This window comes from Osmerus eperlanus, chromosome 15 (assembly GCF_963692335.1).
Source record: "Osmerus eperlanus chromosome 15, fOsmEpe2.1, whole genome shotgun sequence".
Lineage (NCBI taxonomy): Eukaryota > Metazoa > Chordata > Actinopteri > Osmeriformes > Osmeridae > Osmerus > Osmerus eperlanus.
This window is the reverse complement of record NC_085032.1, coordinates 6,956,275-6,978,097: the sequence shown is the minus strand read 5'-3', so window position 1 is coordinate 6,978,097 and position 21,823 is coordinate 6,956,275. Positions and strand designations below refer to the sequence as shown.

The 21,823-nt window shown below is 49.6% G+C and overlaps 3 protein-coding genes across 8 annotated transcripts; 2 read left to right on the top strand and 1 right to left on the bottom strand.

The window, feature by feature from the left end:
* Positions 1-69: 69 nt before the first annotated feature.
* On the top strand, positions 70-7,092 carry cip2a (cellular inhibitor of PP2A). Its single transcript, XM_062479527.1, has 22 exons — positions 70-409; positions 769-871; positions 953-1,100; positions 1,310-1,422; positions 1,529-1,623; positions 1,717-1,813; positions 1,991-2,113; positions 2,687-2,832; positions 3,040-3,115; positions 3,238-3,477; positions 3,628-3,778; positions 3,907-4,042; positions 4,114-4,213; positions 4,378-4,496; positions 4,687-4,870; positions 4,996-5,070; positions 5,205-5,315; positions 5,398-5,594; positions 5,800-5,913; positions 6,151-6,233; positions 6,431-6,570; positions 6,696-7,092. The coding sequence occupies exons 1-22, from the start codon at positions 222-224 to the stop codon at positions 6,840-6,842; spliced, it is 2,886 nt and encodes a 961-aa protein (XP_062335511.1). The 5' UTR covers positions 70-221; the 3' UTR covers positions 6,843-7,092.
* A 139-nt stretch (positions 7,093-7,231) lies between these two features.
* Positions 7,232-12,260, top strand: chrnd (cholinergic receptor, nicotinic, delta (muscle)). Its single transcript, XM_062479254.1, has 12 exons — positions 7,232-7,423; positions 7,741-7,886; positions 8,520-8,564; positions 8,747-8,856; positions 9,103-9,258; positions 9,481-9,599; positions 9,858-10,058; positions 10,159-10,270; positions 10,392-10,506; positions 10,852-11,062; positions 11,262-11,380; positions 11,771-12,260. The coding sequence occupies exons 1-12, from the start codon at positions 7,366-7,368 to the stop codon at positions 11,948-11,950; spliced, it is 1,572 nt and encodes a 523-aa protein (XP_062335238.1). The 5' UTR covers positions 7,232-7,365; the 3' UTR covers positions 11,951-12,260.
* A 97-nt stretch (positions 12,261-12,357) lies between these two features.
* hhla2b.1 (HERV-H LTR-associating 2b, tandem duplicate 1) lies at positions 12,358-21,711 on the bottom strand. Of its 6 annotated transcripts, XM_062479255.1 has the most exons (10): positions 17,896-18,159; positions 17,752-17,811; positions 15,954-17,421; positions 15,042-15,365; positions 14,639-14,899; positions 14,121-14,429; positions 13,223-13,324; positions 13,092-13,124; positions 12,584-12,960; positions 12,370-12,510 (listed from the first exon to the last, which is right to left on the bottom strand). In XM_062479255.1, exons 3-9 carry the CDS (start codon positions 16,039-16,041, stop codon positions 12,755-12,757), a joined length of 1,323 nt encoding a protein of 440 aa, XP_062335239.1. In that variant the 5' UTR covers positions 16,042-17,421; positions 17,752-17,811; positions 17,896-18,159; the 3' UTR covers positions 12,370-12,510; positions 12,584-12,754. The 6 variants fall into 6 exon arrangements, with proteins under 6 accessions (XP_062335245.1, XP_062335241.1, XP_062335242.1 ...); XM_062479261.1 differs by having other exon boundaries at positions 12,358-12,799; positions 13,111-13,124; positions 17,896-18,158; XM_062479257.1 differs by lacking the exon at positions 13,092-13,124 and having other exon boundaries at positions 12,358-12,960.
* Positions 21,712-21,823: the final 112 nt, after the last annotated feature.

Below are 21,823 nucleotides of genomic sequence, written 5' to 3'. Positions count from 1 at the left end.
ACTTTTAAAGCGCACAAGCGTCTTTGGTTTGTGTTTTCTGTGGTTTAATGCATATTGCCTAAGAGCGCCCTCTGCTGTGTATTTAGTAGGCATGTTGTCGGATTACCCAACAAATGCGATTTAGATAGGGGTGAATTATCTTTTAAAACATATTTCAACATGGAACAGATTTTTGTTTTCCGGGAACATATGTCAAAAAACTATAATAAAACTAGATAAACATGCACTTCAAACACATACACAGTCAAAATAGTCTACAAAATATGTTTCGTTTCAGAAAGAAATATTGGTATTCCTTTCTTAAGAAGATAGACCGGTCCGCTTTACGAAAATCTAAGCGGGAGGAAGTAGAACGAGTTGTTGTGTCTGGTACAGTACTGTACCCAACGGGCTCCGAAAATAATAGCAAGTATGTCCCAGGACAGTGAAATATGTATCTCAGAACATGAAAATGAAGCTGCATATAAGGCTTCAGTCTGTATGTTAAGTGCTGTAAGGTCAATTAGTTGTTAGTTAGCAACATACTGGGGTTCAATTGAAGTTAGATTGTTAATAGTTGGCTTGGCTAGCCCCGTGCTAGCAACCCACACAAGCAGTCAGCTGTCCTTTAGCTGGCTAAACTCTTAATGTCATTTAGATGCTTATTAACAATTGAATTATGTAGTGCTAGGCTTGGTGCCAGATAAGATCAGCTAGCTAGCCACAAAGACGGCATATTATTGTCTAACTCATAGTACATTGGGTAACTTCTGTGTCCTGTCCTTGCAGAATGGATTTGACAACGTGTCTGAAGTCACTCCTTCTAGCTATCCAACAATATGGGGACAATAGATCTGCTCAAAATACCGCCCAACTTCAAAAACAAGTGGAGGTAAGTCTAACTGATTAAAGAGTTTTGTGACCAGATTCATATCAGTCAAGTAACTGTGTGTGTGTGTGTGTGTGCGTGTAGGTGGTCTTAGGGCAGAGATGCGATCGTCTGCTGTCATCGGGTCAGGTGTTGCCCAGTGAGTGTGTGAGTGGGCTGGTGGAGCTGGCTGGGGACCCAAACACCAACCCTGCTCTTACAGGAAGCATCACCTCTCTGCTGGCTCAGTTTGGTAAGTTGACCTGTCTCCCTCTCTCTGTCTCCCTCACTCTCTCTGGGTCAAAACGACTCGAGGGCAGGGGCATGTCTGTCTACATAGAACCCCCCTGTACGTCACTATGGAAAAAAAACTCTGCTAAATGAACACAATAGAATTAATCTTACAGGAAGTATTGGAGATATTTACTTGTGTGTGTGTGTGTGTATGTGTAACTGTCCCAGCATGTGATGAAGAGAGCAGGGAGGTGCTCCACAGCAGCTATAACCTGACCAGCACTCTGGCCTCTATTATCCACTACAACAGCGCCACCCCTCAGGATCCACTGGTACTGCAGGTAGGTACACCAGGCAGACCTACATGGATGTATTACTAGTGTGTCCAGTGTATGGGGCTGGTGAAGTCTGTGCATTGTATAACGTGTGTGTGTGTGTTTGTCTCAGTGTCTTCAGCTACTTCAGAAGCTGACGTATAACGCACGGATATTCCACTGTAGCAACTACATTCATGAGCTCATAGCATTCCTCATGACCAACATGTAAGATTCTCTCTCCTTTCTCTCTCTGTATGGATGCTAACCTTTACCGTTAAGAGGCAGCTTGTCACGTTCTCCTTTGCCTCTCCCCCTCAGCCAGTCTCATAATGATGACATCACCATGCCGTGCCTGGGTCTGATGGCTAACCTGTGTCACAACAACCAGTCTGTTCAGAATCACATCAAAGCTCTTGTGAGTCTATACTGTTTGTCTTTAAAGTTCGGATGAATCCATGAAACAGCCTACTCTTATGTTCTTAAATTATGTGTGTTTGTGTTTCTTTGCATGTCCTTGTGTGTGATTGTGTGTGTCCCTGTGTGTGTGTGTGTGTATGTGTGTGTGTATGTGTGTGTGTGTGTGTCTTTGCAGAGCAATGTGAAGCCCTTCTACCGTACGTTGATCAACTTCCTGGCCCACAACAGTCTGACGGTGGTGGTGTTTGCCCTCTCTCTCCTGGCCAGCCTCACCCTGGGGGAGAGGGTGGGAGACAAGGTGAGGTTAGCCTGGGAGACAAGGTGAGGTTAGCCTGGGAGACAAGGTGAGGTTAGCCTGGGAGACAAGGTGAGGTTAGCCTGGGAGACAAGGTGAGGTTAGCCTGGGAGACAAGGTGAGGTTAGCCTGGGAGACAAGGTGAGGTTAGCCTGGGAGACAAGGTGAGGTTAGCCTGGGAGACAAGGTGAGGTTAGCCTGGGAGACAAGGTGAGGTTAGCCTGGGAGACAAGGTGAGGTTAGCCTGGGAGACAAGGTGAGGCTAGCCCTGGGGGAGACAAGGTGAGGCTAGCCCTGGGGAGACAAGGTGAGGCTAGCCCGGGAGAGACAAGGTGAGGCTAGCCCGGGAGAGACAAGGTGAGGCTATCCCTGGGGGAGACAAGGTGAGGCTAGCCTGGGAGACAAGGTGAGGCTAGCCTGGGGTAGACAAGGTGAGAATAGCCCAGGGGAAGACCCCAACCTGCTGACCCAGACCGGTCCCTAACGGAGAGCTTTGTAACCTGGTGTACTGGCTGCCTGGTGGGGCTGTTAGATCAGCTTTGACTGGAGGTATCTGTTGCTCTGTGTGTCTCTCAGCTGTTTGATGCCAAGAACATCCACCAGACCTTCCAGCTCATCTTCAACATCATCGTCAACGGGGATGGAACTCTGACCCGGAAGTATTCCGTTGACCTTCTGATTGACCTGATCCGGAACCCCAAGATATCTGACTACCTCACCAGGTATTCACTCAGATGAAAGACTTTATTGCTGCGTCTTTACGTTGTTGTTTTTCTCACTGAAAGTGTTTTATGCTCGTTGTTTTAATCTCTCTCTGTTTATCTCACACACTCTCTCTCTCTGTTTATCTCTCTCTCTCTCTCTCTCTCTCTCTCTCTGTTTATCTCAATCTCTCCTGCACACGTCCTCTTCTGGGTGTGTGTCTGGAGGTACGAGCACTTCTCCGCCTGTGTGTCCCAGGTGCTGGGCCTGCTGCATGGGAGGGACCCAGACTCTGCTGCCAAGGTGAGGCGACTGTCCTGCCTCAGAGCTGCTCCTCTCCACATCAGCCTTCCACCCCGTTTACAAGCCTGTGTCTCTGTTTCTCTGTCTCTCTTTCTGTCTCTCTCTATGTCTCTCTCTCTCAGGTGTTGGAGTTACTCCTGGCTCTCTGCAGTGTGTCAGGGCTTCGCTCCCTGCTGTGTGACGTGGTTTTCCGTCCGGCTGGGCCGCGGCTCCGGGCAGCAGGCCGTAAGCAGGGGGCAGGGCTGGACCCGGGGAAGAAGGCGGAACCAGGATTGGCCCTCGTCCAATGGCTGACGTCGTCAGTGGAGGGGGCGGGGCCATGCTGTCTGCAGGCCCTACAGCTGCTCACTGAGCTGCTGGAGGTAAGGAGGCCTCACTGGGACACACTGCGACTCTAACTGGAAATGTTTAACGCGGTGCTCTTAAAGTTCCTCATGCAAGTATTCACTGTTCCGGAAATGTCTGGGTATTTGTAGTGTGATGGTATTTGTGGTGTCTCCCTGCCTCTGCAGGAGGCGCTGGGGGTGGAGAGTGTGCTGGGGTTTGTGGCCATGCTGGTGCCTGTGGTGTTGGGGCTCCTGAAGACACCAGACACGCTGACAGGAGATGCTCAGCTCAGAGCCTACTGCCTACGGAGCACACACACCACCGGGCTGCTGCAAGATATCCTTGTGGGTGTTTCTGTGTGTGTGTGTGTGTGTGTGTGAGTGTTGTTGAGCCCCCCCCCCCAGGCCCAACTCTTCCAGGTGTGTGTTATTCTGTATGTGGGTGTTAATCCTTAACCCCTTCACTCCTGTGTGGTGAGGACTCGTCCAGGTGTGTGTTAGCCAGCCAGCTGAGCCCTCAGCTCTGCCTGTCTCATGTGGAACACCTCCTGTCCTGTTGCCATAGCAACGGGCCCCTCACCAGCCCCGACTGTGACCTCAGGTGAGTGACCTCATCACACAGGTTACACACACACATACGGCAGACACAGTCTTACTGTGTGTGTGTTCCAGTCAGGTGTGTGCAGAGGCAGTATTGAAGACCGTAGAGATGATGAGTAAGTTAAGACAACAGGTGAAGGGCATGGAGACCAACTTCTACATGATCCTCCAGGTATACATACACACACACACACACACTCACTTCCTTACTGTCTTGGTTGAAGGACGATTGTCTGCTGATAGGTATGTTTCCATGACATGACAGTATAAACCTCTCCCTCACGCTCTCTCTCTGTCTCCCGCACCCTCTCTCTCTCCTTCTCTCTCTGTTCATAGGACCCAAGGATGGTCACTCCCCTCTCCCTGGCCATGACGTCCAATCAGAGAGAGCGCGTGCAGACGGGCCTCAGTTTGCTGATAGAAGCCACTCCCCTTCCAGACTTCCCTACTCTAGTGTGAGTCACTGACCACAGTCACACGTCCAGCTGTCCATTCATTAATGCATCAATCCATCCAACCAGCTATTCATCCCTCCATCCCTCCATCCATCCCTCCCTACACCCACACGGTCATCAGTTCATCACCCTGCTGTATCTGTCCCTCACACAGTGGGTCGTGTGTTTGTGTCATTATTGATCGTCTCAGATTGGGCGAGAGCATCGCTGCCAACAACGCCTACCGCCAGAGGGAGGCAGAGCTGTCCGTCAAGCGTGTTGCCGTGTCAGACATCCCGCCCCCCCTCAGCAACGCCCTATCAGGACCCTGCCCATCCAGTCCCTCTAATCAGGGCATCCACAACTTGATAGAGAAGCTCCAGAACAGCATGGAGGTGTGTGTGTGTGTGTGTGTGTGAGAGAGAGAGAGCTTGTTTGTGAGAAAGAGCGTGTGAGTGTGACATAATGTGTGAGCCTAATATGCATCCCTGTGGTGTGTGTGTGTGTGTGTCCGCTGCAGTTACAGGAGCAGGTGAAGGACGTGCGCGTGTCAGAGATCATGGATGTTTACGAGCAGAAGCTGTCTGCTCTGGCGGTGTGTACCAACGTCACATCTCTCCAGGAGAACACACACACACACATACAAGCAACCCTACGTGTTTTAGTAAGGAACCCTCTCGTCCTGTGTGTGCCTGCGTGTGTGTCTCTTACCGTGTGTGTGTGTGTCAGTCTAAGGAGAGCCGTCTGCAGGACCTGCTCCAGGCCAAGGCTCTGGCTCTCTCCCAGGCTGACCGGCTCATCTCTCAGTACCGCTGTCAACGGGCCCAGGCCGAGGCCGAGGTAACACACACACACACACACACATACTGGTACTGTACACACACAGACACAACCCTCCTCGAACACACTCCTGTGTGTGCAGGCGCGGAAGCTGGCGTCCCTGCTGAAGGAGGCGGAGCGCGGGCGGGAGGCGCTGCAGGGCGAGGTGGCGTCCAGGACCCTGGAGGCTGGCAGCGCCGAGGCCGACATGAGGGAGATCCTGCAGCACAACGCCCGCCTGCAGGCCGACTCCCAGGAACACGAGGCCCTCAAGGGCTCCTACAACCAGCTGCTCTGCAGGTCTCACACACACACACGCACACACACACACACACACACACAGGCATACACACATGCACAGTAAGAGACACACTCACAGTGAGAGAGAGAGACACACACATACACACAGGGAGAGACACACACACTTAGTGAGACCTACACACCTACAGTGAGAAAGGCCCACGCTGGCTCGTGTGACCGGGCTGTGGTGTGTGTGTGTGCGCAGGCTGAAGGAGAGCGAGCGTCTGCTGAAGGAGCTGCAGGGGGCGCACGTCGCCCTCACCAAGCAGAGCGACGCTCTGAGGAGGACCCACGATGCCCTGCGGCTGCAGCACGACAAGTAACACACACACATACACACACACACACAGGGGTCTGGAGCAGTGGTCTTGAACCCTGGTCCTCCAGGGCCCACTCTCCTGTATGTTCTGGATGTTTCCCTGCTCCAACACACCTGGTTCAAACGAATGGGTCCCTATAAAGCTATGAACGGCCCCATTCGAAGAGGGAAACACCTCGAACTTTTAATCCATGAACACATGACACACCCCCGTAACTAAACGTGTCTCTCGCACAGGCTCACCTCTGAGCTGCACGAGAGGGAGGAGCTTATCAGCGGCCTCCAATCAGATCTTCAGCAGAGAGACGGTGACATCACAGGTTGGTCTTCTACAAGTGACTCCGAAATGCCTCTGTCTCTCTCCTAACTCTGCCCACGCCTTCAACTTGATTGGTGGGGATGTTTTTATTTTATTATTGGGATAAACTGCAGCATCCGAGTCCAAGACTCATTTCCCACTGGGGACCACAAAGTTTATCTATCTTAGCCCCCACCAACTAAAACGACTTTCTCTCAGGTCTGCAGGCTGAGTTAAGAGAGCAGGAGGAGAGGGGGAGCGCGAGAGAGAAGGAGAAGACGGAGCTGGAGGACACCGTGGACGCTCTGAGGAAGGATCTCCACAAAATGGAGATGGCCAGAAAGGAGGCCAGCATCCGGGTAAGAGAACCCGCGCACCCGTCTGAACCTCCAGAGAAGATCTCATTCAACCTCACTGTCGGAAACCCGCTAGGCCCACACTAAGCCTGGGTGTTTCCTTTCTGCTCTCCCCCCTCTTCCGGCAGGCCTCTTCTCTGGAGGTCCAGAAGGGCCAGGTGGAGGCCAAGCTCCAGAAGAGGGAGGACGAACTGAACAAGAACGCCGCCATGATCGCCATGATCCACAGTCTGAGCGGAGGCAAGCTGACCAAGGATGTGAACCTGTCGCTGTGACGCGACGCGTGACCTCCACGCCCACGGACACACTCTTTGGACCTCCCTCAGAGACGCGAGAAATGATTCTCAAGAATGAAACAATTCGTTTTTAAAATAATGTATCTAATGAGCCTGTTTGGGTGTTGTTTGTCGCAGTGCTATGTATTGAGCTTTTTTGTCAGTTTTTGTGCGTTTGCTTGTCTTTAAAACTTTTATCTTTTTAACTATCTGTTTTCGTCCCTGTTGTCAAATAAATGATTTATCAGCTCTGGTCATCCATCACAATTGTGTGTGCGTGTGCTTATTGTGTGAGTGAGATGTAAGGACAAACACTTGACACTTGTAGGAGTCAGGACGGTTTCTAAGCATGTGCTGTGCTTGACTACATTTACTCTACAACCACTGAGGATCGGATGTCTATTTCTTGTCGGGGCGAAAGCCCATCTGTTCCCGCCACTCAGGCAGCGAGACCTAGAGTTTGCGAGGCTTCGAACTGCAGACTGCAGAACCGGCTGAGAAACCGTTTCGGTGGCCGACAAACATGAAGGTCCATTCTCTGGGACCGGGAGCTGTGTTTCTGTTCTCGCTCCTTCTAACCGGTAAGTACAACGGACCCTAGTCAATAGACTCATGTTTCACTGATAGACCTGTCAATTATATCCGAGTTCAAGTGTTTGTTTATCGACTTTGCCACTCCTCACATTGTCGACGTTGATTTAGGAAAATCTTTTATTTCAAGATGTAATACTTCCATGGTCTGTGTTAAGATTTGACAAAATGGCTATAGCAGGGATAGTTCACAGGCCTACTTAATATGAATTGAATTGATTCGACTATAATAAAGGATTTTAGCCTGTAGAACCCCATGGCTGAATACCACTGCATGCAGACACAAACTGTTGTGTGTGTGTGTCAGAGTGCTGGGGCAGGAATGAGGAGGAGCGTCTGATCCACCACCTGTTTAAAGAACAAGCCTACAACAAGGAACTGCGGCCGGTGGAGAGACAGGAGGACACGGTGGACGTCTACCTAGCTCTCACACTCTCCAACCTCATCTCTCTGGTGTGTGTGTGTGTGTGTGTGTGTGTCGCTCTCACACTCTCCAACCTCATCTCTCTGGTGTGTGTGTGTGTGTGTTTGTGGAGCCAAACCTTTTTTTTAATAGTGTGCTTGCCTTGCTATGGATTTGTAACTGTTGTTTTATGTCTGGTGTGTGTTTAACTGGGAGTCACCCCCTTTTTACTTTGTCTGAGTGTGTGTGTGAGTGAGTATGTGTGTGTGAGTCTGTGTGAGTCTGTGTGAGTCTGTGTGAGTCTGTGTGTGTGAGTGCTAATAATACCCCAGTCTGATCCTCAGGCATTTAGAGGACAACAGAAGGGCCCAGACTAGTAGTGAGGTCTGGTAATACACACATGCGTAGTACCGTAACACAAACAGATTTTCTCATCTTCAGTCCTGTAGTTTGGATTGAGTTGATCATGACCTGCTCTTCCCATTTGGACACGTCCAGTTAACAAATCTTTCTTCCTCTTTTTCTTTCTACTTCTCTGTTTCTATGGCTGTTTCTCTCTACCTTTTTTCTCTCTCTTTATCTCTATCTTTCTTTCTCTCTTTTTCTCTTCTCTCTTTCACTCTTTCTGTCTTCCCCTCTCTCTGTATCCATCTATCCTCTTGCTTCCCTCCCTCCCTCCACAGAAAGAGGTGGATGAGACGCTGCTCACCAACGTGTGGATGGAACACGTGAGTGAACCGCCATGTTCCATCCATGATATCATATCATGTAAACAGTATCATTTCATATGATGTCATCATCTTCTGTGAACCCTACGTGTCACTCCTGGACACCTGAACAGAGAGGTTATCCCATGTGTGTGCAGTTGTGTGTACTGAGCCTGTGTGTGTGTGTGTGTGTGTGTGTTCAGACCTGGGCGGACAGCAGGCTAGCCTGGAACACGACAGCGTTCGACGACATCGACGTTCTGCGTCTCCCACCCAGCATGGTGTGGCTGCCTGAGATCGTCCTGGAGAACAAGTGAGGCCTTCCCTCTCCACTGTGTCTGAGTGTGTGTGGAGGTGTACTTGGAGGTATGTGCAGGTGTGTGTGGAGGTATGTGTGTGGTATGGTGGGTGTACATGTGTTAAAGAGACTCATGAAGTCACAATGTCTGTCTACACTGTGTGTGAGTGTGTAGGTGTGTGTGTGTGTGTGTGTGAGAGAGAGAGAGAGTGTGTGAGGGCGTGTGTGAGTGTGTACGTAACACTCGCTCTCACCCCTCAGTAACGACGCCCAGTTCCAGGTAGCCTACTACTGTAACGTGCTCGTGTATCCAGACGGGAATATGTACTGGCTCCCTCCCGCCATCTTCCGCTCCTCATGCTCCATCAACGTCAACTACTTCCCCTTCGACTGGCAGAACTGCACCCTCAAATTCACGTAAGGCTGGGATTACACCAGACCGGACTAGGACTACATGAAGCTAGATTACATGAGACTAGATGATGTAAAACTAGGACTACATAAGGCTAGATTACATGAGACTATAGGATTCACACAGTGTGTCAGTGGCAGCATGTTTGCACTGCAAGGGGAAGTCCCATGAATAAACACCAACCCTGTGGTTATTCTGCAAACTCCATTTCCCATGTTGCTGTGCAGGTCTTTGACCTACAATGCTAAGGAGATCACTATGCACCTGAGGGTGGATAGTGATGAAGAGGATCCTAATAAATCCAACAAGGTGGAGTGGATCATTATCGACCCTGCTGGATTCACAGGTACACACACACACACACACACACACACACACACACACACACACACACACACACACACACACACACAGCATCATTTAAAACAGCGGTCAAGTGCTAATCCCACAGGTCAAAATCAGGGCCTCTGTCTTGTTTATCTCTTTCTCACTTATTCTCACTAACTCTTAATTATTCTCTCTCCGTTTCTCTCCCTGTCTCTCTCTCTGTCTCTCTCTCTCTCCGTCTCTCTCTCCGTCTCTCTCTCCCTCTGTCTGTCTGTAGAGAACGGAGAGTGGGAGATCATCCACAAGCCGGCCAGGAGGAACATCTACAAGAACATTCCCATGGAGAGCAACAAGCACCAGGACATCACCTTCTACCTCATCATCAAGCGCAAACCTCTGTTCTACATCGTCAACATCATCATCCCCTGCGTGCTCATCTCCTTCATGGCCTCGCTGGTCTACTACCTCCCAGCCGACAGTGAGGCCCTTCAGCTACTGTCTGCTCTCTCAGAGGACCACAACACACTCACAACGCTAACACCCTCTGTGTGTGTGTGTGTTTGTGTGTGTGTGTGTAGGCGGTGAGAAGATGACTCTGTCCATCTCAGTGCTGTTGGCCCAGTCTGTGTTCCTGCTGCTGATCTCACAGAGGCTTCCGGAGACTTCTATGGCTATACCGCTCATCGTCAAGTAGGACACACACTGATATATACACACACATACACATTGACTCACGCATACACACAGTCACTCCTTGTTCTCCAGGGCTTTGTGTGGTTGTCTCATGGTGGTGTGGTTGTGTTGTGGTCAGGTACCTGATGTTCATCATGGTTCTGGTCACCATTGTGGTGTTGAACTGTGTGGTCGTCCTCAACCTGCACTTCAGGACCCCCAGCACTCACGTCATGACCTCCTGGACCAAAGAGGTACACACACACACACACACAGGCACAGACATGCACAGACAAAACCACATGCACACACACAGATGCACACACACATACATACACACTCAGACACACCCACACACAGTGCTGTTCTCCTGCTTCAGTGTGAGTGACGGCTGTGTCTGCTGTTCTCCTGCTTCAGTGTGAGTGACGGCTGTGTCTGCTGTTCTCCTGCTTCAGTGTGAGTGACGGCTGTGTCTGCTGTTCTCCTGCTTCAGTGTGAGTGACGGCTGTGTCTGCTGTTCTCCTGCTTCAGTGTGAGTGACGGCTGTGTCTGCTGTTCTCCTGCTTCAGTGCGAGTGACGGCTGTGTCTGCTGTTGCAGTTCTTCCTGGAGAGGTTGCCCCGCATCCTCCGCATGTCGCGGCCGGCGGACACAGAGCCCAGCTGGGAGGGGGCGTTGCCGCGGCGATCCAGCTCCGTGGGCTACATCGCCAAGGCGGAGGAGTACTACAGCGTGAAGTCTCGCAGCGAGCTGATGTTTGAGAAACAGTCAGAGAGACACGGGCTGACCGCACGGACCACACCTGCTGCAGGTGTACCATACACACACACACACACACACACACACACACAGACACACTAACATATGCATGCATAACCCCCCCACACACACACACACACACATACATTCTAACCAACACATTCTAACCAATCACAAACTCTGTTGAGTGTGTTAACGTGTTTGTGTGTGTGAATGTGTGTGTGAACGTGTGTGTGCGTGTGTGCGTGCAGTGGAGAAGCCGCAGACGGATGGTGAGGTGACGGAGCAGCTGTACTCTGAGATGAAGCCAGCTGTGGACGGAGCCAACTACATTGTTAAACACATGCATGACAAGAATGACTACAACGAGGTGAGGGAGGGAGAGAGAAAGGAGGGAGGGAGGGGTGGAAAGAGGGGGGAGAGACAGAGAGAAGGATGGAGGGGTGGAGAGGGGAGAGAGACAGAGAGAAGGAGGGATGGGGTGGAGAGAGAGGCAGGAGAGAGGGATGGAGAAAGGGGGGAGAGAAAGGGATGGAGAGAGATGGATCGAGGGATGGAGAGAAGTAGTTTACCCTCCTTTACTGTTTACTGTTTCCTTGGCTGACTCATTCCTGTCCTCCCTCTCCCCCTCCCCTCCCCTCCCCTCCCCTCCCCTCCCCCCCCCTCCCCTCCCCTCCCCTCCCCTCCCCTCTCTCCCCCTCCCCTCCCCTCCCCTCCCTCTCATCCCTCCCATACCGTCCCTTCCCTCTCCCCCCTCCAGGAGAAGGATAACTGGAGCGGGATCGCCCGCACCGTCGACCGTCTGTGTCTGTTCCTGGTCACCCCGGTGATGACGGCAGGCACCATCGTCATCTTCCTCATGGGCATCTACAACCACCCCCCTCCCCTGCCCTTCGAAGGAGACCCCTATGACTACAAGGAGGACAACCCTCGCTACTGACACGCCGCGCTCACACACTCACATGCTGTATACACACACACACACTCACACACATGCTGTATACACCTGGACACACTGTACGTACACTTATCTTACATATACAGACATATACACATTCACCAGTAATCTCTTTCTTTCTTCTTTGTGTGCTTTAATAATGTTTATTTCATTTAAGATAGTTTTGGCATTTTGTGTTCTTTTGGCATTTTGTGTTCTTTTGTGTGCCAAAGGCGGCAGTGTTTTGGACCTTACATTACTGGCTTATACTCAGTCAAATGTGAACTGGCATTAAATATTTACACCCAACACACCCCTTTTCAAGTACTTTCAAGTTAATTATGTTGAAGCATCGTCAGTCTGGGACAAATAGATAAAGAATCGATCCAGGCTGTGACCTGTAGGTGGCAGTGTTGTCCTGTCTGACCTTCAGTGGTGACCCTTGACCCAGACCAGTCTCAGAGCTGCTGATAGCGACCTCTCCCAGAGGTGGGTTCTCATGGTGTCTGAAAGATCTTCTGATTTCACAAGTCTTAAAAGTCTGCTGTTTCTCTTCTCCAAGGCTGGAACAGATCCAAACAGTTTGGGTTTGTAAACATGACAGGCTGTCCAGGGTATCCAACCCTGGATACTTACTTTGTAAATTGATGTATACTTCTGTCCACTTTGCTGCTGCAATGCTGCTGCAATAAATCTGCTGTCAGTTGGAAGTATCTTGTGTAAGTTGGTGAATTTCCTTCATTTCACAAATTCATGTGTTGCTCCATGTGATAGCGGCCCTGTCTCATGAGAGAATGTGTGCTGTTGTCACAAGACTTGATTAGTGACATTGTATCCCTCCACCGGCATCTCAGCCCTTCCATTAGACATGTCCTCCTTCAGTGGTCCGAGTGTTTCGGAATCAGCATCAGAGTCTCCTTGTTGTGAGGTCTGTTGCCCTGGGTTTAGCATTTTTTTTGGACTCCCTTTGTTCTTTGTTGCTCTGCCGGTGCTTGACCCACTTGGGTATTTGGCTACAAGGAGGATAAATTAGTCAGTTTGTTTAGATACAGTTAGAAGCAAAAACACAGTGTCTGTAATGATTGATAAATTATTGATTCCTATACAAACTGCATTCATGTCTTATGTTTTCAGTCTTTATTACCTGTGCTACCGTCATTATCTGCACATATTCTTCCTAAGTAGAGAAATGATCAACTCTTAGGCATGTGTCAGTGGATGAAGTGAAGGATAAAACACCCCCCTGCTGCCCCTTTCTGAACCTCACAGCCTTACCTTTTTTTTTCAGATATACCAGAAACCCTAACCCGGCCAGCAATGGAATCACTAGAACCACAATCCACCAATTGGATTTCCCAGCCAGATACTCCGTCTCTCCTGCACATAGTAGGACACAGAAGAACACTCAAATAAGCCACAATTCTACCACACCCCTGGTAAACAAAATTTGGTCAAATCAAATAGGTGTTTGTGAGCCAGGTTTACTCGAGTCGGGAGTGTTTGCAGTGTGCGAATTACGGGGAGGTTTGGGGGGGTCTGACCCCCATAATTAAGACTTGTACCCCCCCAAAGAGGTAAAAACAACAGGTCGGGGGGGTCGATACATTTTTATATCGTTCTTACCTGTAATCGTAAATATTACAATATACCATATTCATTCAATAACAGGTTGGCGGTACACAGAAATGTTGACTTTATGGCAGGGAATATCACACAGTATTACACTGCCAAATTCGCTATAACTCAATAAACAGTGTGCAAGTGACAAGTGCACAATACAACTCAAGAAACACTGCGCACGAGTGACCAGTGTGCAATATAGAAGCTGGTTGAATCACCTCAGTGTAGCTACCGCGTAGTGAGAAAGTGCAAGAAAGGTAAGTTAGCTAGCTAATAAGTTTTGCTTGTGGATATTTTGTTGGTGGCCCTGACTACAAAAGTTGTTTAGTGGTATGTGCCCCATGAGCTGGTGTAATGGATTGGATTTAACATAATCTACAGACTGCATACATTACGTTAAACAAGCAAGAGACTGTAGGGATTGTAAGACTTCAGTTCACTGAAGCACACGCCTGCGCTGGACTGGGTTCCCTTTATGCCCTGGAGAAGAAATTGAACCCCCGATTGTCATTGTATAATTCGCACACTGAGTGTTTGGAAGTGTGTGTTTCACCTTCAGGTAAAATCTGCAGGTCTGTGACAGACATGTATCTGTTTCCTGCAGACCTGAGGTCACAGGTGTAAGTCCCCTGGTGAGACAGTGTTAGCTTGCGGAGCCGAAGCCTGCCAGGCTCAGGGCTACTCTCAACCTGGTCCTTCCACGTCCCCTGGACCTGAGGCTCAGCTTTCTCACTGCTGAGGGTGAGGATGAGCTCCGAGTGGTTGAACCTCCACTCGAGGTCAAAGGTCAGGGGGTCAGAGGGAGACTTCGGGAGGCTGCAGAAGATTGACACACTGCTGCTGGGAGAACCTTCAATTGGAGCTGCAATAAGACATGAACAATCTGTCAGGACAGTCTGCTTGAAGCAAAGAATGGAACGAGGATATGGGAGGATGAATGGAAGAACGGTCTGGAAGCTGGCTAATCGTTATCATTTTAACACTGCATTTAACAGATAGTACGTATGGCGTCTTGGCCCACTGTCTCTTAGAGATTGACTGAGTGATTCAGAGATGAACTAGGACAGTTACCTTGCTTCCTCAGCCTGGCTGTTCTCGTCTGAGTGTTGGATGACACATTGCAGACAAAGTCAATATCAGAGTTATTTCCCATGATCCTTAGAGAGCTGTTGATGTTGTAGAGTCCTTGGGTGTTTGTCTCAGAACTTAGGGGGGGTTGGTTGACCAGGGGGGGGCTGGTGGACCAGGTGAGTTTAGGGAGGGGGTAGATGGCTCTGGAACTGCAGGTCAACACGTCATCTGACAGCTTTATGTCTACAGAACGTACTGGAGCTGTAGAAGGAAGGTTGAATAGTGTACACACACACACACACACACACACACACAGAGACAGTCTTTAGAAAGGAGCGGTAGGTGCGAAAAGACAACGTCACTAGGGCGACATTCTAGGTCAATTTGCGATTAGCTGTCGTACCTTCTACGGTCAGTTTGATGAAGTGCTCCTGTGTTCCTCTGATGATGCTGGTGTAGCACTTGTAGCGTCCCTGATCCTGAACCTTCACCTCTGTCAGCCGGAGTGATGCGTTGCCACGCGACAACTGCTCATCAAACAGGGACGTTCTGCTTCTAAACCACTGGTCTTGAAGACTGAGCTGGTTGCTATTACTGTAGTACGTGTGAGCAGTTCGAGTTGGATCTCCATCTGGACTGAACATCCAGTGGAGAACCAAGTCCTTGCCTACTTGGAAGGAGCAGGGAAGAACACACGTCTCGGAGAACTCACACACCACAGGGACGTCTGAAACACATTTACAGGAAATACACTTGTTGCCAGTTCTTCAACACACTGTGTGTGTGTCTGGTATTTATACATTTACAACTCATGCTTTTCTTATTGTCAAGCTACTTAGTGCCTCTGTGGAATGATGTTTTTCAGGTTGTCAGGCTTCGGTTCATCCTGGTTTGAAAGTAATACTAAAGACTTAGAAAGAAACCTTTCCAGAATATAGACCAAATGATCAAAGGGAGCATTGGAATATTAAATATTACATGACTTTGCCTCGGTTATCACAGGAAAATATGGACCTTGTACTTTCTGAACTGATTAGATAGTAATCACACACCAAACCCACAGAAGTTCAAGATAACTCTTGGAATTCCATTCTCGTTGTGTTTCACTTTGACTAATTCTTTACATTTTGAATAAGTTTCCGTCGGTAGTTTAAAGACAAAGACATCAAATTATTGACAATGAAAAAAGTATATTTAAAATAAAAGTAATTTGTACTAAATTGAAGTTTCACTCAGCATTAGAGTACTTTGTGATGGTAGGCTATTTGATGATGCTTAACAGATCTGAAAAAATATTGACAGTTGAAAGACTAACCTGTTCCCTTGACCGTCTGGCTTCTCATCACCATGGACACCATACTGTAGGTCACGACCACCATGATCGATGCCATATTCCAAGCCATTGTAGTCTTCACTTACGATGTCTCTCCTTGTTACACACTCTCATCAAAAAAGTTACACCCATACACTGTAATCTGAACAAACCAGGAAGGTTGGTTCACAAGTATGCTCGGCATGTCGATTGACAGCAAATGACTCAAGATATGCTCTGAAGTAATAGAAACCATTCAAATAATTTTCCAGTGGTTCTTGGTGCTAAAGGTCCTTCTGATTAATATGTCTCTAATCCGTTTCCTAGTGACGGCAGGAGATTTAACTGGAAGGACCCAAGTTGTACAAGTAACCTATTACATGGTCTAACTACTTATATTGTTAAACATGACCTTTATTACAATGAGTTTCAGCAATCATTTTCAGTTTCCATTGGTGACAGAGTGTGAGGGCAGGAGGACCCAAACACAGGGAGAGGCAGGCTGGATACCAAAAACCCAAACATTTATTTTACAAATCTGGGAACAAGCAGGTACTCACATGAAACACGACAACAAAGTGACAAGGATTGTCATAGGGAGCAGAGATATACAGGGCAGTGTAATCACACATGGACAACAGCTGGGCGATTGGAACGAGAGAGGGGCGAGGTGGTGCAGGGAGCCAGGAGAGAGAGACAAGACCAGGACTGGACACACCCAGGAAGACGGACAGAAACACCAGGGCAGGTTAACTCAGGCTGGGGTTCGGCTGTAGCCGGGACAACTGGATTTTAGTTTCAGGATTAAGTGCTGTGTATGTTACTCAGAGGACCACAAGTAAACATAAAGATATGGGAAACATGCTTTCACGTCAGCTCCTCACTCAAGCTTACAATCCTCAGGGTTTAACTATCTGTCGTCGAGACACACAAGTCGGGGACAGAACAGCTGATGTATCTGTAGTCATGGTCTGATACGGAATGTATCGGTCAGACATTACTCAAGGACAAACTGTAACTCACCTCTGGTCATTTCCCAAACTCTCCTTAAACGTAAAAAATGTTATCCACCACAGAAACTCTGGCTGTAGTCAAACTGACAACACTAGAGCTCAAGGTCTATTTTTATTTCTGATCATGTGGCTGTCATGGGGCAAGATTAGGCACAGAGGCAAGGCAAGTTTATTTGTATAGAACATTTCAACAACAAGGCAAAGTGCTTCACATAAAACCATTTAAAGCATCAAAACATAATGCAAAAAAAAACAAGATCCATCAACAACACAACTTTATAAGGATTTCCAATCAAATGTTATGATTCTTTACATAATAAGCCAAAAGTTATGTTCTTCATGGGTCTGCCCCATAGTTTATGTAATATTTGCCCAGACTGGGCAGAGTTAGCTGTGTCTGTTGGTTTCGTCTGCTGTCAAGACACTGTCCTCACACGGTTCAGCGCTGACTGGGTTGCCTGTTACAAAAACAAAAACAAGGTTATTGTAATGATACAACAAAATGCCAACAAGCTTTCTCACACTCTCTCCTTGCTCCCTCCAGTGTTCATTGTGAGTACTTTATCAAATCACATCTTAAGACCCACTTACTCCAAACCTAGCAGGTGATACTGTGTAAGCACAGCAATGTGATCCTATCATGAATATATCTGCATCTATGTCCATGTGATTAATGTTCATTATTTTAGTGTGTGGTTTTGCCTGGTTGGCTGCTAACCGGTTGTTTTTGAATGTGCATGAGAAATACATGTCTTGACTTGGTCGTGGTGAGGTGAGCCTGTGTTTACCTCTGACAGGATGCATCTCAGAGGCCTCCTCCACCACCTTGCTGGGTTTAGGCTGGCCATCTGACCAGGGGGGCAGAGCTGTCAGTGGATGAAGTGAAAGATAAACCCCCCCTGCTGCCCCTTTCTGAACACCACCAGTCTTACCTCGGATTTTCAGATATCCCAGAATGCCCACGAGAGCAAGGGCCAGCAATGCAATCACCAGACCCACGATCCACCAATTGGATTCCCCAGCCAGATACTTAGTCTGTCCTGCACACAGTAGTACATAGTAGTACACAGTAGTACACAGTAGTACATAGTAGTACACAGTAGTACACAGTAGTACACAGAAACACATTCAAACAAGCCACAATCCCACCACACTCTTGATAAAAGAGCTTGCCAGATTTCGCATGAATCGCCTTTCTGCTCATAAAGATCCTTATAAGTCATTCACACCGTATCTCACACCATGACTCACATCCTGTCGTGAAGTGCAATTTTTTCTTTGTTCGAAACTCCCTGGCGAGTAACAGCATTCCGTTCTCCCACAGTGCTTTTCTTGAACGTGTGCATCCTCACCTGAGTCAGAAGTCATGGTCACACGCGTGACGACGGTGTGCGTGGTCCTGAGAGACGCGTACACACACGTGTAAACCCCACCGTGCTCCAGGCGGTTCGGCTCCACCAGCCACAGAGAGCCGTCGCCGGACGCCACCTTGGCCGGGTCGAACACCACGCGTTCCTTCCACAGCGTCGAAACGGAGCTTTGCTGCGGCTTGCTGTTGTATGTGAGGATGATGGCCGGCTTGTTGTGATTGGTGAAGCTCCAGGAGAGGGAGGGGTTGGGGAGGTGAGGAGGGGCGTGGCAGGGCACGGTGAGATTCCTTCTCTCCGTCCAGCTGATCGCTGATCTCAGGACGAGAGAGGGAGGGAGGAGATAAACAGAATGAACCGATGGAAACGATGCGCTGTGTGTTTGAGTGCGTACGTGCGTGCACGTGTGCGTGTGCGCGCGTGTGTGTGCGTGCGTGTGCGTGTGTGGACAGTACCTCTCTCTGTGAGCGAGGCCGTCCAGACTTGTGTCCCATAGGAGGAGTTGACTCGACAGATGTACGTGAGCTGTGATTGGTCCTTCAGCTTCCTGAGCCGGCTCTCCACGTTGTACCGCCCCTGTTCGTCAGCCAGCATACGCGTGTTTGGTCGCAGGCCCCCAGCGGTGGGGGGATCCGTTGCCCAGGCGATTTGAGGGGCAGGGTAGACATCACGAGTGGCACACTTCAACTCCTCGTAGCCATCGAGTCTGGACAGCTCCAACGACAGGGACAGGGACCGGACAGGTGCTACACACACACACACATGCACACACACATACGCACACACACATAGAGCCATAAGACTATAGATATCCCTCCTCCCCCTGCTGACAGGCCGCCAGCTTGCATGGACGAGGTCCCAGTCCAGCAGACTGCAGGTTCAATGTCCTGCCAGCATGGAGCTGTCGGAGCCCCGTGTTTAGGAATCCCTGGCGGACGATGGGACAACAGGACTCACCCTCCACCCTGACGATGACCTGGGCCTCGTGCAGTCCTGCTGTGGAGTTCACCTGACACCTGTACCTGCCCCTGTCTCTGGGGCCGCATTTCGTCAGACGCAGCGAGGCGTTGCCGTGCGAGACCAGGTTTGGGAAGAGGGAGGCGCGGCCGTCGTACTGCTCGTGCTCGGACTGGTCGTCCTCGCCGTCCTCGCCGTCCTCGCCGTCCTCGCCGTCCTCGCCGTCCTCGCCGTCCTCTAGCTGAAGGGTGTAGATGACCACTTCCTGTCGCAGCCATCGGATGACCTGGTCGCTGGCTGGCTGGAAGCTGCAAGGCAGGACGCAGTCCTCGGAAAACACGCACGTGATGTGGACGTCTGAAACACATCACGCACACGCGTGTCACTGGCCAGGCACTCCCACCCCCGAAGGACGTCCGTGCCTTTTCTGGTGGGTGTGTCCAGGTGTATGAGACAGAAAAGAGACGGAGAGAGAGAGAGAGAGAGAGAGAGAGAGAGAGAGAGAGAGAGAGAGAGAGAGAGAGAGAGAGAGAGAGAGAGAGAGAGAGAGAGAGAGAGAGAGAGAGAAGGGGGAGAGAAAGAGAGAGACACTGGGAGGAGGAGGGCTGAGTCTGTGCACGTTGGTGTCAGCATGTGCTTGGATGCACCCTCGTCTAAACAGGGTGTGTCCACAGCTGTCTCCCAGATGTACGGGCCACACATTGTTTGAGTGGTTTGGAGAGCAAACTCTGGTGATTCTGAGGTGAGCGCCTTGTGTGGATAGAGACCACGTTTGGATAGAGATGTGTGTTCACGCTGTCGTGACCAGGAGTCAAATAAGAAGTATATCACCTGCTGTTCACATGCCTTCCACAGCTCCCTCCCTCCCTCCCTCCCTCCCTACCTACCTACCTACCTTTCTCTCTCTCCTTCTCTCATTCTATCTGTCTTCTCTCTCCCTCTCTCTCTCTCTCTCTCTCTCTCACTCTCTCTCTCCCTACCTCGCTCTCTCCCTCCTTCCCTCCCTCAGCTGTGACTCAGCCTGTCTCAACCTGGTTTATTTACCTGCCACAATCCATCATTCAGCTTATCTGTCATCTCCATGCCGAACCAATCGCTTTCTGTCTTTTCAATTTGATCCTAACGATTGCGACAGCTCCAGGTAGCACAGGCACCGCGCTCTCTTTTCTCATTCGTCGAGCCCCGTACTCCAGCTCCAGACAGAGTGCCCAACGATCCGACCAATGGGTGAGAGTCTCACCTGGGGTCTTTCCCTGTGTTGACGTCCTGAACCAGAGCAGGAGAAGGGCCCATGTCCGCATAGCTGCCATGTCTCTGTCTCTTTCGGCATGAAAAACCCAGCAGAGACGCAGTGAACTCCTGGCGTAAACACTACCTCATCCTCCTGTCTCCAGGACGGGTCTTAGCTGGCAGGACGCACGTCTCCTCAACGTGACATCCTCCCTGGGTCCTGGCTCTGCTTCGTGGAGACACACACACGCGCACACACAAGCTAATAAGAAACACATTCTAAATCACATGCGACGGTGGGCTAGGGGTGGGGGGGGGGGGGGTGATTCATGTGACTGCACTTGTTGAGAAATCTGTGTTTTTAAAGTTTTGAGGCTGTGGTTCTCTTGTGTGAAAGACACACTTCGCCCGGGCGTCCGGACACTCTTTACTAACTCTTTAGTCGTTTCCCACCTTTTTGGAATCTCTTCTTTGGCTACATTTCTTGTTTGTTTATTCTTTATCTCAAGCTTTACATCTTTTCTATCTCTCCCTGGCTCTCTTTCAACAACACCAGGGCTGTTGTGGGTCGAGGGGCATGATGCGTGACGCGGAGGAAGAGATGCCTACATCTGTTCTTTATTCAGCCCCGCACATCTTAATCCAATCTTGTAACAGCAAACATTCCCCCAGAGTCCGACATCAAAGAGGACTTACACAGCGGTACTCACACAGCACACAGAGAAGGAAACTCCACAAGCCAAAGTTCAGATATCATAGTCAAAATCAGTAAATGATTAGCAAACTATTAATTCCGTCACACCCAGTTTTGTGTGGTACTTGAGGCTAAATCACGGCAGTAAACTGGAAATGGAAACGATGATCATTCGATTTTGTTGCTGATCTCTTTGAAAACGGAGTAAAAAAAACAGACTTACGAAAGGTAGTATCCCGGTCTTTCCACGACCAGCGGGGAGAAAGAATGAAAGGAGGAGTGAAAGAGAGAGACTCGCCTCTTCTCCTTTCTTGGGACAGTGAGGAGTTTGACTGGACCGACAGGTTATTTCGAGAATGAAATGCATACACACTTAGCACACGTGCACACACAAACACTCACACCTAGACACACACACACTTACACACACACACACACACACATGTCTCCATGCCCTGAAGCAGAATCCTGGAGGTAATTACAGTCCACCCTCATACTCTCCAAGTGGCTCATTTCTAGGAAGGACGTAGCCAGACATGCCCTCATCTCCCAATCACACAGTCCCACAGAAACATATCTGTGCGCGTCATTCCCAACACAGAAACTGATATG

Excerpts from the sequence above, each read along its gene's own strand:
- cip2a (XM_062479527.1), top strand. The coding sequence starts at position 222 with ATGCACTTCAAACACATACACAGTCAAAATAGTCTACAAAATATGTTT. Across the intron at positions 1,624-1,716 it reads GCATTCCTCATGACCAACAT|CCAGTCTCATAATGATGACA; the intron begins GTAAGATTCTCT and ends TCTCCCCCTCAG. Across the intron at positions 5,071-5,204 it reads AGAAGCTGTCTGCTCTGGCG|TCTAAGGAGAGCCGTCTGCA; the intron begins GTGTGTACCAAC and ends TGTGTGTGTCAG.
- chrnd (XM_062479254.1), top strand. The coding sequence starts at position 7,366 with ATGAAGGTCCATTCTCTGGGACCGGGAGCTGTGTTTCTGTTCTCGCTC. Across the intron at positions 10,271-10,391 it reads GCTATACCGCTCATCGTCAA|GTACCTGATGTTCATCATGG; the intron begins GTAGGACACACA and ends TGTTGTGGTCAG. Across the intron at positions 11,063-11,261 it reads ACGGACCACACCTGCTGCAG|TGGAGAAGCCGCAGACGGAT; the intron begins GTGTACCATACA and ends GTGTGCGTGCAG.
- hhla2b.1 (XM_062479255.1), bottom strand. The coding sequence starts at position 16,041 with ATGGCTTGGAATATGGCATCGATCATGGTGGTCGTGACCTACAGTATG. Across the intron at positions 14,900-15,041 it reads CATCAAACTGACCGTAGAAG|CTCCAGTACGTTCTGTAGAC; the intron begins GTACGACAGCTA and ends TTCCTTCTACAG. Across the intron at positions 12,961-13,091 it reads AGATAATGACGGTAGCACAG|CCAAATACCCAAGTGGGTCA; the intron begins GTAATAAAGACT and ends TCCTCCTTGTAG.